Here is a 15162-nt window from a genome sequence, read left to right on the forward strand (position 1 = left end):
TCGAAAGTCTCCAAAGCACAATGAATGTACAATTTATTATATTTAATATTCAGTGGAGGATGTTGTTGCTTTCAACACCAAAATCCCAAATAGAGAAATTGAAACAAATCACTTCATCTAGAAACCAAACAAACAATTACATGAAGGAACAACACCAAAAAGGAAACTGAACAGCTGTGTTCATCAGCCTTTACTAGCAGTGAAAGTAACACTTTATTTCATTTCTTAAGAGTTACTTGTGACCACCTGAAAGCAAAACCAGGCTCTATTAGTTTACAAATGAAAAGTGACATACCATTAAAGTGATATCCCAGTAGAAAAATAGTGGGACTGAATTATCAGGCGTTTTCAGCATAAGATCCACAGATCCCAATAATCTCAAGGGGGCTGTGGATGCCCAGCCTGCAGGAAATCGAGCCATTAAAGGCTACTTTTATTACAAAGCCCTGACAAAAACCACACATACTCTTGGGGAAATCATGAGAGATTCAGAGCAAGTTGTAAGAGCCATGCTAAGCTTTTCTTATTATTGATAAAAAAAAAAAGCCACAGCAAGACCCAACAGCTAATGCCAGCTCTGATTTAATGTTACTTTTGCAAAAACATATCCAGCACCATATTACAGGGTTGCATTACAAACCAGCAGGAACAACCTGATGTCTAGAGCTACCTCCTTTAGATGCAAATGAAACCCCAGAAAGGTGCTGTGTGCGGGCACCCACCCTCACAGCTTGTAACTAACAGCCAAAACGCAATCTGGAAGTGGGAGACACTTTGTATGCTCTGATACAAGGGGTAGGCACCAAATGCCATTAACTGCTCAGTCATGAGATGCTTGTTTAACCCCCCCCCGTGCAAGCCATGCATGGCCCTACTGTATTAGTCCAATTGTGAGCAACAAATCTGACTACTTAATATGCAAATTCCCTTGGTCAGTCTTCCATAGAAGCACCATGAAAGCAGTTATTGTAACTTCAAATTAGACATGTGATATGCAGCACTGCACAGCACTCTAAAGAAAATATTTAAGAAACTGTTGTCCAGTTACCAAAAGAAGAGATTGAGCACATTATCTGGCTTTCTAGAAGTTAACAAAGCTCCAGCACTGCATCGAATCCTGCAGGAGGAATTTATAGCTTTAATAATCTCCTATTATAGCGTGTCAGTCAAAAGTGTGGCCCTATTTCCACTTGTCTCTATTATCACTGCTGGGTGAGAGGGGCAGCAGTAAAGAAGACAAATTTCAAAGAGAATCAGCATCTTTTATAACAAAGAAGGGCGATAAGAACTCCAGCAGGCAGGAGAACATCATGTCAGGGAGAGCACAGCAGCAATCAGACAGCTGCAGCCAAAAGGCTTAATCCGTAATGACTTGTCATGCCCATACTTCTAGACACTGGATTTCCTGCCCTTTCGTTATTCCACACAAATAATTGTCTTACTGAACTTTACCAAGACAAAGTAATATGCAACTTCTAACAGGGGTAAGAGTTTGCCAGAAGAAAATGAATGGGTTCATGTTTTTTCCTTTTTCTTCCTACTGCTCCCCTCCAAAGAAAGAAAAGAAGTATAGGATGATTCTTCCAGAAAGGACTTGGCTGTGGGGATGGCAAGCTGGCAATCCAAGTTCTCCTGGTTTTGCTAAACTGAACATACCTGATAAGCTATAAACCTTATGTACAGGCACAAGTGCAGAATTTTTCAGCAGTTTACTCCAAACCTAGTGCTCTTCCAAAGTGCAAACATGCCTGAAGAAGTCATATAACCTGTAAGTGGTGAGAGAACAGCTACTTCTCTGCCAGTCTCACAATCCTGCAGAAACTGTCTCCTTTGACTAGGCACAGCAAGAAGAGATACGGTGCTCAGCTTCTAAAAGCTCGGAATATCAGATGGGAGACAGCTGGGCTAAAGGGACGAGGGGAGGAAATCATGTGTCTATAAATCACCTGAAAACCACCTTTTATTCTTCTTTGTATCTCCTTTAATCCATCTCACCATCCAGGATACCCACCCACCACAATACATTCTGATGGTACCAAGCACCAAGACAGGAACTTTTTCCTAAATACTACAAGCAATATTTCATTGTAACAAAAACCTGCTAAGAAGAGCAGTGATAATGAAACAGCTGGTACCAATCTGCAAAGACCATTTCATTTCCAGCAGGATGGGCAGAGCAGCATCTGTTTAATTCTGGTTAAGGAACAGACTCCTCCTGCTTCGGTCAATGCAAACAGAAACATGCAATAAGCTGCTACACACATCGGAGAGCTGGTATTTTTGATTAACTCAATCTTACAGAGACACACATGAGTATATGCAACAGCTCTCTGGATACATGCAAGCAACCTGACCTTGGCAAATACCAAGAGTTAGAATACAAAGGACATGCAGGTGGTCGGGGCACGCTGTCAGCTTTGCCGAGCAGCACAGAAATAACGGGAAGTGCCAGTGATTGACAAATGGACCGAGGAGAATACCGGGATGTGACAAATCCTCATCTCGACTCCAGTGATACAATTGAGCAGGATGTCACCAGTCCCCAGAGCACTGTAATAGACTGAGATCTGTATGAATTTGACTTGAGATCCCACTTTCATGCGGCATCAAGCACTGTTATTGCCATCTAACCAATCTCTTGACCACTCCTGATTCTCCATGAAACTTTTCCATTCTGGGGAAAAGACAAAGCCCCCCCAAAATAAATCCATCACTGGCAGCGCTCTGATTAGAATGGAGATTTTTGTTCCAAAACACCTTCCTGAGATTTATAAGTTATCTGGCCCTGCTCACTGACAGCAATCTGAAGGTGAATACAACAGACTAGGTCACAGCCCAGGAGCTGGAGGAAATGAGCCTTACAGGGGAATCAGGACTAAATCACCTTTCTGTACAGTCTCCAAATCGTGTTCACTTGTGCTTCAGCTGGTTCACTTGCTGATGCTTCAAGACATAAGCTCCCTTGAGAGAGCAAGTCAGATTTCATACTTGGTGTGGGCACACTTGCAAAATTTGTAAAGCTAAGAATTAGTGCAGGCTGGGTTTGGCCATCTCGGGAGTCAGATTTATAAAAGATACTCTGAGGTTCTTTCAGCTTAACCTACACCCTTTTTTCTTGTTGAGAGGCAGGAACAGATCCATAACGTCACAAAACAGGCTATTGCACACTGTAGCTGATTGTTTAAGACAGTCCTAAGAAGCCCATAATTCAACTGAAATTTCATCACTTCTCACTTCAGCAAGACAACCTTAAGGAACATTATCCTTAGAGCATGAATCAACATGAGCCAGCTGACATACATTTTGCATCTCCTGCATCTTGAAAAACCAGGCTGCTGTTCTAATGTACCAAGCACAATAGATTATTTAACCCCAAAGCAGCAGCAGTGTGCCGTGCAGTGCAAACATCAAGCAGGAAAATGCATCCCACCCGGGATGGCACTCTGCAGACAACTTGGATGGAGACTGCCCACCTCACGCACTGCTACTGGGTCTGCAATAAGACTATTTTACGATATCAGCCAAACTCTGATATTTCCTATCTCATTCGTTCAACATCACAGGCAAGATAAGAGTGAGGAAATTAAACTGAGGCTATTTCTGTGATATGATCTCACCTCATAACACCTAGCTACTGAAGCAGGTCTCAGAACAAACAGTGTAGCTTTTAATGCTATTTTTTGGACAAGATTTTTTAAGAATGTGACAATTCCTGCTATTCTTTCTCATTGACTTCTGGTATGGTATGGCCCTTTCTGCACTGACACCCTTGCATTTTTTACTGGTTGGTAAGTCTGCTTCATACAGATGCATTTTAGATATCTCACTTCTTCCTTTTTTTTTTTTTTTTAATAGAGAAAAAGAATAAGGAAGACTCACACTAGCCAAAGTTATAGAATTCTTTTTAATGACAATGATGTGATTAAATTCTACACAGTTCTTAGCAGCTGGACGCTGGTGTTTCTATGAACTATGTATCCAGCACTAATCAGCAGGTGGCCGCTTCAGATATAATTGTAAGCACTGAATTTTTTTTTACCTTATGGAACGACAGCAAAGTCACTGGTATAACAGAATACCCATCAGCTGGAGCATCCGCAATAAAGCCAGACTCACAATATTCCATAAGGCACAGGGGAAAACGTAGTCCTAGATCAGCAATTCTCAACCTGAAATCTGGGGCCGCTGCATGTGTGAGAACTACTTATAAGTCAGATGTCCTGTTGGTAGGCTGACTTTAAATGACAATAATGCATACGCAGCTCAGCTGGAGAACATCAGGGGTCCACAAACCCAAGAACGCTGAAAAGCAATCATTCAGACATTTAGGTAGAGAAAAACAGAAGGGTAGAGGCCGCTTGCACTGCAGCAGTGTTTCCACATAAGCTGTGCTCACTAAGTAGGTGTGCACTTACACACAAGTGAGAACATGCTGCTCCAGCATCTGAAGTCGCTGCAAATTGATTACTTAGCATGGGCGATTTAGGCTGGCAGAAAGGATCCATCTTTCTTAGAGAGAATAAGAGAAATAAACCCCAACGCCGCAGCAGTGCCAGGATCTGAGTTATCTGAAGAATTATTTTCCGCACACCGCAAGGAGCCGAGCCCAAGGACAACAAAGTTTGGCAGCCCGAGGCAGGCCCTTTCCCCAGCCTGTCCATTTCATCAGCCGCCTGCCCCCGGGCCGCGCCGGGGCCGCGCCGCGGAGTCCCAACACAGCCGGGGCTGCATCCGCGGAGCCGGGGGGCTCTGCCTGCCGGGGTTGCGCCCACCCTGCGCCCCGCCGAACTCCCGCACACCGCCGCCGCCCCGGGAAAGTTGCGGCCCCGGCGGCCGCGCTGGGGATAAGGTGGGAGCCGGGCGCGGCGCCCCGAGGGCAGCGCGGCTCCCCCGCCCGACGCCGGCCCCGGGCCCGTCCCCACCGCAGGCCCCGGCCCGCAGCGCCCGCGCCGGGGTCCCCCCGCAGTGCCGGGGGCGGCCCGCCCGCCCTCCCTCGCCTAGCCGCGGGGCCTGGCGCTCACCTCCGGTGCCGTCCGAGTTCTCGTTGAGGCTGCCCGAGGAGTCGTGGTGGGAGCCCACACACCCGCCCATGGGGCCCGCCCGGCCCGCAGACCCGCCGCCGAGCCGCCCCCCCACCCCCCTCCCCCTGTAGCCGAGCTCCGCCGCCGGCCGGGCAGGCGCGATGGCTCCGGAGCCGCCTCTTCGGTCTGCAACACCGCCCCCGAGGCGCGGCCTCCTCCCCCCGCCCGGCTCCGCCTCCAGCCCGCCGCGGCCCGCCCCGGACCCGGGCTCGACCCCGCCACAGCCCCGGTGCCGGCCCGGGCCGCGTGGGGTTGGACGCCACCTCGCCTGACCTTGCGCCGCGGCAGGGCGCAGGCCGGGGCGGGTCTGGCTGCGCCCCGGTGCCGCCGAGCCCGAGGCTGCCCCTCGCCTGCCGGGTGGCGGCGGGCGGCGGCCCCGCGGGGCAGGGCGAAGCCCCGGTGGAAGTTGGAGGGCGGCCCCGGGGTGCTGGGACCGTCCCTGCCGCAGGGGCCGGGCCGGGTCGGGTCGCGGTCCTAGGCGCAGCGCGGACGCGGGAGGAGGTGGAGGGCCGCGGGTTTTGTGTGTGGGATGCGGGGCCAGCTGCACCGCAGCTTCCAGGCTCGGGGGTGCAGGGGTCGGGCGAGCCGGGTCCGCCTGGCTCGGGTGGCGAGATGTGTTTGGTTGTTATTACGGTGCAGCCCGGGGCTTTCCTGTATTATGTATGTGCACATGAAAGTACACGCGCATTCTGAGATAAGTCTGTGTCCCGCTAATCATACAGCCACCTCTGTAAATACTGCCCGTTTAAATTATAATAAAACTAGGAAAAATCAGTGCTGCTTGGTTAATCAAGGTCTTCTATCCTCTGAGAAAAAAAAAGTTTGTCTTCTGTGCACCTAATGCCTAGAGGGGTTGTCTTATTTCAGTAGCAATCTCGCCGTGGGTTCAGGCAGTTACAGCTCATATACTCTACAGATGCACTGTAGCTCTTCGAAACAAGCAGCAAAAAGTCCGAACACTGAAAAATGGAGGCAGACAGTGCAAAAAATAAAGCATGGTAACAGACTGTGCTCCGGGTTCCCCACATGCTCTGCTATACATGGCAGCTTAATGTTCTGATACGCAAAACAGCAGAAAACAAAACACAAGCTGAGCATATTTTACCTCCTTGAAGATGACATTGCAAATGTATTTTTTAGAATTAAAATAGCATAGCTGTTTGTAGAGCTCATAGTCGCCACAGTGAGAGGAGAGGACGGACAAATCTGGTGTTCTATCATTAATTTTCCCACATAATCTTCATACCAAATGACCAGCCAGCCTTTGGGAAGGCACTTGTGTCGATAATTAAAATCCCAAGTGTATGAGAGAAGCTGAGTGGCAAATGCCGAGCATTTCATCATCTGAGTACAAAATGACATAGCACTTTGTGGTCTGCTTTATGGGCTCAAATAGGAAGGTCAGGACTGGTAGGAAAACCAAAGGAAAAATGGTAAGAGTCTGAACGCATGCACACTTACATCAAGAAAAGCAAAAAATCCTTGTCTGTGCAGACATGAAACCGGATAAAGGAAACACAGAGCTCAGTTGTTCTAGTTTTCTTTACAGGTTGTATCTGAGGGCTACACAGAGGCCTGAACATGCACAGGTACAATCACAGGTACATCAGGTGTATTTGGTTTATTTTGGATTGAATGTAATTTGTTCAAAATTGTAGGAATACAGAAGAAAGTTAAGGATGTTTCAAATTTTCATGAGAGTAGGTGTTGATGTGGGTATATTATCATCAGGGCATGGTAATTCTGTGGAGAAAGCATGACTTTCCTTGTTCTCACACATACACTGTGTGTAATTCATATATATGTATTTGTGTGTATATAAACGCTTGAGATGGACCAGTCAGTATTTACAGCCTAACCCCTTGTATCAGGATGCACAGGCAATACACCAATGAAGTACACAAAACAAACCAAGACTTTTACAAATGTGTTATTTGTAATAGTAAGTTCAAACTTCTCAAACTGATTTTCACGAGAAGCAAGGACTGAGCTTTGCAATCAGTCTCTGCACTCTAATCTTGGCTCTGCCCTAGATACCCTCTGTGGCCTTGGACAAGTCCCATAACCTCGGCGGCTCTGTTTCTATCTGTAGATTAATGTTTGTCTACATATCTCTGGGGGGTATGGCTAGGATTAATTAATTCTTACTCTTTATTACTTGTTAACTGCCTGCAATGTGTGGGATGTAATACACTTTGAAGATCAGACATGTCATTTCGCAAATTAAGTGGTGCAATGGATTGACTATTCCATATAGGTACAGCTACCCTGTATGATTGGATATTATTCTTTTGGGTCATAAACCCTACAGTGCTAACAGCTAAAGGATCTTCTTTTGGCACAAGATGCTACTGGACTGCGTGTTGTATGAGGAGGGCTGGAGCAATGAGGTTCATGGCCAATGAGTGCAGCATGTGGAGAAGCACTAAGTGAACCTACATATGCATTGCCAGGGTTATTTCCCATATATTCCTATACATTAAAATATTTTGTGTACTTCAACAGTACACAAAACTCTCCAACTGGGATCTCACTGTTTGCTCGCAGTCAATGGTGGTGAGTTTTGCCATCACATGATGATACAGTATGACAAATCCCTGCTCTCTGATGATTCAGCTTTGCGTGGGAACAAGTATGAGATGCTGACAAATTGCACCAGTACTGAAACTTCTGTCTCAGGCATCAACATCTTGATTTTTATCAGTCCCACCCAGGACTGTAGTATCAAAGTCTTATCATTATAAGTGAAAGTCTACCCAGATCTCTCTCATCTTCCTTTGACAGATGGGAAAGGGAGACACAAGAGAGGTTATTTGCTAGAGGTCCTACAGGAAGCAGAAGCAGGAAAGAACCATGGAGTCCAACCACCATGTCATGCCAAGCCTGTCTTCCTCTTCAGAGACTCTGAAGAAATTTAGCAGGTTGCTATTTTCAGATTTACTTCCACATGGCTCTCTTCCTGCAAGCTAATGAAGCTGTAGCCTCATTTTCACAGGCGACATGATGGAGGTTTCCCTGCCCCCATATGATGCACAGCACCTATATTTAGATGTGTTTTTGAGGAAAGCTGGCTTCCATTCCAAAATTCCCACCAGTGACTTTTAGGCTGACTCCAAGCTAATATAATCTGTGTCTTAGAAAGCTATACTAAAGCAACTGTTATCAGTCTGCACCACCTAGAGACCACAAAGTGGTGTCAAAATGGTGTTAAACCAGGCAGAGTTTGTTTTCCTGGAATGACCGAGGGAAAGAAATCTACTGCACAGAGGGATCCCTGTGGTTGAGGTACCTCATCAGACATCAGGACATCCAGAGCTGGCCAGGTATAAACAGAGTGAACGTCTGCCTGGTCCTGCTTGTGTCCCCTCTGTGCCCTCTGGTAGTGCATGTCCTTCAGCACGTCTCCAGGAGCAGAAACACATCGCTCCAAATGCCTTGACACACACTTCTGCTCCTGAAAATGCTGGGATGCAAAGATCGAGCTTCTGAGGGAAATTTCATCGATTGGAGAGTATATTGCTGTGAAGAGCAGGTTATGTTTCTCTCCTGACCTCTGCAAAGCCGCACACCTATTCCTGTGGACTCCTTTGGCAGGCTCTTTATTTCTTCTCTGTTAATAACAGAAGGAATGGTGATGCTTCAGTTTTCTTTTATACATTTCTGCAAAGCTCTGTGGTTTCTATCCTCGATTGCTGTAGGAAAAGGATTACTAGAAAGGCTAAATAACCCTATTTGATGTGCAGCATCAGAGACAGTGGTGGGAATCTCCAGGGGTGGTGGATTCTACTGCAGGAACCCACAAAATCCCCCCAAATATTCCTTGCTGCCAGTTTCACTTTGCAAGAGTCCCAGATGGTCAGAGTGCACCAGACAGTCTGTGGAGGAAAGACTGATTTTTCGTGGAGCGTTTCATCACTGATATTATTTTACGGGGACAGTGGAAATATTTTCCTTTTTAGCCTGAAAACCTTGAAAATGAATAAATGAATCAGTCCAGAGTTTAACCAGATTATTTCTCCCTTCATTCACATCTTTAAAACCAGAACTTTGTGAAGTTATGTTTCTCAAACACTGAGTGTCTGTGGGAAAAGAGTTGTTCTAACTTCAGGCTACAGGTGTATAAGCAATTCCATTACAACTTCCATTTCTTGTGTGCACTGGAAATCAAGAATTTACAAATTCATTTTTTTAACTGTATAGAGGGACCATGTATCTTAAAGTATTAACAACTGTTGGCCAACAGGTACCATCGTGACAGGCACACATGAAGGCAGGTGGCAAGTGAGCTGTCTGCTTTCATTTTCTGTTTCATGACAGCTTTATTGCTGCTTCTCCTTCAAACATGCTCCCATTTTTCATCAATTCTGAATTCTGCAAGCTGTTCTGAAAGCAGGGGATTTTTAATGCACTGTCCCAAACAGCTCCTGTCAACTTAAATTTTCTGAATAAGAGATATTTATTGCTTTGACACATCAGGGAGGTTTTTCTAATGGTCAAAATGTACATTTAAACCAACAAAAAAATAGTCTTGACTATTAAATAACAAAAGTGAAACACTGCTTCCCTCCTGTGGTGACCTCCCTGATTGCACACTGAAACTGTACAGACAAAATAAATTGCATATTTTAAGTGATTTTTTTTTTATTATTATTATTCTGATGACGTTTGAAGAGTAGTGCTTTCTTGCTGATCTGCAGCCAAGCAGTCATTCATGTCCCGCTGTTATTGTTACAGCACTGGATTTAATATGTTATTTCAAAGCCAAATGGTGCTGTTGAAGCACACGAAGTGCCAGTTCTTGCTAATCGGCTGCCATAGAACCTTATCTCGTTACGACCTGCTGTTTGTGGACAAGTTCTCCTCTTTCAGTTGCATTTGAATTGATTCTCTGCCTGGGTGGGTACAGAAGTGTTATGTATCTGTGTGCTAAATAATGAAGAGGATTAGCGGCAGCGGGACAAAGAGAGGAAATGTGGATTAGGGCCCGAGCCTACCTGCAAACTGTTTTACAGGCTGCTGGGTCACTGATCCAGCACAGAAGCACAGGCCATGCTAAGGGCTATGCTATTACCATTCCTGCATTTGCTACTATTATCAATATTGTATTAGTATCTGGAGGGTTCACTCAGAATCCCATATCTCTACCCGAAAGGATACTGAAGTTTTAAAGGGAAGACATGGGGCTGTAGATGTGGTTTACTTCAGAAAAAGAACGTAACAGGGGGCATGATAAAAACGTCTGTGGTCATGAATGAGAAGAAACCAGGCAAGAGATATGTATTTCCCTTTTTTCTTTTTTTTTTCCAGCAAGAATGAAGGCATACACTAGCAGTGGTGACAGTAAGTCAGGGCTGATTAAGGAACTTTTATTTCATAAACCATGCAATTAAGTAGAGTGGAAGAAATGCATAACACCCATGACCATTGCATCTCTCTTGCCTTTGTGCTAATAAGCTCAAAAATTCCTCTGGGAAAGAAGTTTGGGAGTTCCCTTTTTCTTGGGCTTTAGCTCTGCTTCCCAAATGCAAAGCATTTGAAATCAAAGAGCTGTTTCCTAGACAGAATATACATACAACCTCACAAGGGACCGAAAACTGGGTTCATTTGAGGTGAAATCATACAGTTTTTGGCGCTAGGAGGAGGAGGGGTGGAAAAGGAAAGATGATACCTCCTGTCAAAATGCTTTTGATAAAATTAAAGCTGAGCCAGATGGTAATGGTACAGGCTAATGTTACCATATGGCAGGATCAGTCATGCAAGAAATATGCTACTTGAAGGAACGTGTGAAACTGATAGATGTTAATATTCCAAATATTTGAGATTTGCATCTTGAGCATTCTCATGGGCTGTGGAGCTGGAAGAAGGTGCATGTGCTCAGGAAGTGCTTGCTTGGACTGCAGTTGCAGTCCGGTGGGATATTCATTCCTCCTCCGCTCTCCTCAGCAGTAGGAAACATCTGGCCAAGCTCTTGCTTTGCGCTCCCTGCTTAACGCTAGGTCACATCAAGTCACAGCAGTGTGTGTGTCTGGGCAGGTGCCTACCCAGAAGGGAAATGGAGTCAGGGAAAGGGAGAAGGTCTCACTGCACACACGAGGCAGGTCAGGCATGCCGGCACTGCCAGTCACTACCCGTTTGCAGGACATGAGGAGGAGAGGCACCAGGGCCACAGCCACGGAATCGGGACCTCCCACAACATCCCTATGGCTATGGAGGGGAGGGAGAGGAAAAGGGTGAGGGGTGAATAAGCATAAACCCCAGATCTGTTCATTTCTATCAGTCACACAGAGAAAAACAGAGATGACAATGGTGACAATGGTAGCTATCGCTGGCCAGATGCTACCAAGAGAACAAGAATGATACAATCTCTCAGATCCCAGATTCTTGCCAGCTCTTAGTTTCTAATAGTGACATGCAGTATTCAGAGGTGAAATATTTTAATCTCTTTTAGATGACTGAGCTTTGCATGGAAAGGGGAAAAAAAAATCCTCCAACTGAACAAGATCGCTGGCATGGCAGGATACATTCACACTGAACTGTTGGATGACTTTGCCTGGATGTGTGTCAAAAGCTTGTCTCATCACTATTGTCTCTGAGGAGAAGCTTATTTCATAGACACTGTAACTCTATTGAGTTGGTGGAATTGTATCAGGGATGATAAACTTGGCTGAAAATCTGTTTTGAACTTCTGCGATATTAAAAAAACCAGTAACGACAACAAGAGATCTTGGCTCATGACGACTGTTGTTTGTCCCCTATGCTGTATAATGCCTCGGGATTTAGAATAGCATCCTATTGTTATATTTCCAATAAACAAAGAGACAGTTTCTCCTCCTGCCTTATTAGATAGTCTTTGTATGAATCGAGGAAAATAACACGTCTGTGTGAGATGGAGCACGGTATAAGTGACCCTCATTGGTGTGTCCTGGTGGAGATGTGTCCTCCAGTGCATGTGAGGAGCCCAGTGAGGGGGACACAGAGCTGACTTTAAAGCTCTGTGAATTCAGATAAAGAAGTGTAGCTTTAATTTCCACTTCAGCACTCTGCACTCTTCAGCAATTTCCAGCAACTTGAACTGAAGGGATGCAGGGATTAGAGCAAACCTCAAAGGAGGCCAGTTCAGCAGAAGTGGTGCTAAGGAGTGATCTCCAGTATTTCTACCAGGAGATCTCCTCCTTTGTGTTATTGTTAACACTGCCATCTGGATTCATGTCACCTCACATCACACCTGCAATAGGTGATAGGAAAAACATTAAGAGATGGGAAAGTAGTTAAAATATTTATATTAGTAAATGGGAACATTGTATTACTGGGTATGGGAACATGAAAGGCCTCTTAAACTTGTGCTGCAGGATCTAAAAAGAAACACTTTTTTGGAAATGGTAAATTGCCATTCCTGAGGCTTCCTCTGTCTTTTGTCTTAACCAGCGTGCAGTGCTAGGCATAGGGCTGAACTTGGGTGAGTACGGTGAGCTCTGTCCTTCGGGGCTGGACAGTCCAGAGTCAGAGGGCTCATGGGCACGCGATGACACACTGCCCACAGTACTGTTGTCCCGAGAGTAAAACTGCCTGAAGTGAGAAGGGGATCACTTCTGTTATTCAACATTAGCTTTTTTTCACCACTTTAGCTCCCCCTAAAAAATTACTTTGCAATGAATAAACCCTGAAAAAAGCAATTTTCTTTGCCAAAAATAGAGTGAACCTCCACCAGCTCTGTCAATGTCAACAGATCTGTACACAGCAGCAATTTCTAGGTTAACCATCGTAATCGGGAAAGAAATACTCTGCACACAGGCAGAAGTGGTGAAGTAATTGGTATCATCATCCTTTCAGCAATGCTTTGTTTGTTATTTCTCATTTTGTGTTCGTACATTCGATTTTTCTTGCCTAAGCATGGTATTTTGCATTTGTCCTCATTGAGTTTCAGCTTACAGATTTCATCCCATTATCTAGATCAATTTGAATTCAAATCCTGTCCTCCTTATTGTTTACAATAGCTCCCAGCTTATAAAACTGTGTTATCTTTGCTATCATACGAATCAGATATTAATGGACATGATGAACGAACCAGGCTCCTCTGTCCCCACTTGAAATAGCTTGTTTGGGAAGTGTTTTTTTTTCTCCTGCTTATGTACCCAAATTATGGTGATTTTGTTTATGTTCCCATTTTGCTCACATGCCCCTAATTTGCTCATGAGACTGTCGTGTAATACTGAGTACACAATCTTTTTACAGTCAGGATATATCACATATGCTTCTCCTTTGTCCACCAGGCCTGTTATTCTATCAGAGGAGGAAATTAGATTGATTTGATGTGATTTGTTCTTGAGAAATCCATGCTGGCTTTTTCTTGTCATTTTATTATCTTCAAGGTGTTTATATTGATTATTTAATAATTTGTTCCAGTATCTTTCCAAGAAATAGAGTTAGGCAGGCTGGTGGATAACTCCTGGGGCCTCTTTTTCTCCTTTTTAAAACCAGGGCACTGCTTGTTTCTCCTGTCCCTTGGGGCCTGCCACCATCACTTTTGAGAGATATTCACTAATGCGTTAGAAATTTCCTTGGCTGGTTCACAACTGCTTTGGGATAAATTCCATTAGCTCTGCTGACTTAAGGACAGCCACACGTTTCCAGAGGTGCTCTTCCCTTATTCTAGCCTGCATATACAGCTCCTTTCTAGCCCAGGCACCAGGTGATGCTTTGTGTGAGGGAGGGAGAACATTGTGATGGAGCAAAGCAGCATCTATCCAGAACAGAGCCCAAATGCAGACAGGCACGTGGTACCCAGGCAGAGAGCTGGGAAGTCTTGGTCTCCACAGCACAAACATGGTCTGGCTGATCGTAACAAACCTCTGAGCTGCTTTACCCATAACTGCTCATTTCAATAAATGGTGCCTCTCATGCAGATCTGCAGAAAAAGTAAGACTGTGGTTTTGGAGCAATTATCTCTAAAACTAATGCTGCCAAACAGGGATTATTTCCTGATCATGTGTTTGCTCATCTGAACTGCAGAACACTATTGTAAGGCTACTGAATTATAAGATGGATTGTGAAACTCTAAAACATTGGTTATCCACCCAACGGTTATGTGAGCACATGTATGACCCATGGAAAGATGCAGACACATTCAAATGTTTCTGGCAGTTTTGAACTTGCAGCGGTAACTTCGAAAAGGGATTGGAGTAGCGCAGACCATCTGCTGCACTGGGGACTTTGGTACTCTTCTCTTGCTGGGTCAGTCATGGCCAGATGATAGCTCATGTCCTTGGCCTCTTGTTTTGCCATGTCATGACCTGCAAGAAGAACCAGTCATTTTCTGCGTCTTCATTTGGGTGCATTTTTGCTCAGGTCTGAACCCAGCAAACTCACATGAGTGCAGCTTTACAAATACAAGAGACCCACTGGTGCCAAAGGCAGAGGCACAGTCATGATGATACAAATTCATGGGACACTCCACATCTCTATTTGGGTAGTGCAGCTGGTTGCACTGGACCACAGAGGCATTGGGACGTCTGAATTATACATGAAAGTGTTACTTATTATTGGCCAGACAGGTGGGGAAAGCATGGTGTAAGCTTGATATTTCCAAGTAATTTATTTCATTTATTAATTATTAACTCTCAGACTGTTAGGAATATATTTACAAGGTCTGGGAATAAGAGTGGGCAAGATTAGATCATGCTCATACCTTTTACAACAATTCAGCTTTTTATTAAATTTCCATCCAGGAGGAGATTTTATGCTGATGAAATTATTTGAGGAACTATTAAAAAGAACCATAAAAATCCAAATTACATTCAGTGTGACAGAAAGAGGAGGGTTTATGAGGTTTGTTAAGAAGCATTTATTACCTGGAAACACACCACAGTTAGCAAAATCCAGTTTGCTTTTAATTTAACTGCTCAAGAGTGACTGGATGAATTTTTGTTAATACTGAAATCACCCAAAGCAATTACAGAGCATTACATACATCTCATTAAGCTTCAGACCACTAGGGTGAGCCAGACCATAGCCGATGCCAACTGTTGTGTTGCGTGAAATGGAAATGACATATCCGATCATGAGATTCAGAGCAAACATGTCA

At 44.8% G+C, this 15162-nt stretch overlaps 1 protein-coding gene and 1 long non-coding RNA gene across 2 annotated transcripts in view; both read right to left on the bottom strand.

Annotated features, from left to right (window-relative positions):
* Positions 1-5237, bottom strand: part of UBTD2 (ubiquitin domain containing 2) — a 57197-nt gene extending 51960 nt beyond the window's left edge. Inside the window, exon 1 of the mRNA XM_030504503.1 lies at positions 5022-5237. Within this exon, the coding sequence (XP_030360363.1) occupies positions 5022-5091 (70 nt within the window). The 5' untranslated portion in view covers positions 5092-5237. The remainder of the gene's footprint in view (positions 1-5021) is intronic.
* On the bottom strand, positions 3891-4942 carry LOC115615857. Its single transcript, XR_003994152.1, has 2 exons — positions 4416-4942; positions 3891-4302 (listed from the first exon to the last, which is right to left on the bottom strand). It is a non-coding gene; the product is annotated as an uncharacterized LOC115615857 (long non-coding RNA).
* Positions 5238-15162: the final 9925 nt, after the last annotated feature.

This window comes from Strigops habroptila, chromosome 12 (assembly GCF_004027225.2).
Source record: "Strigops habroptila isolate Jane chromosome 12, bStrHab1.2.pri, whole genome shotgun sequence".
NCBI classification, from domain to species: domain Eukaryota; kingdom Metazoa; phylum Chordata; class Aves; order Psittaciformes; family Psittacidae; genus Strigops; species Strigops habroptila.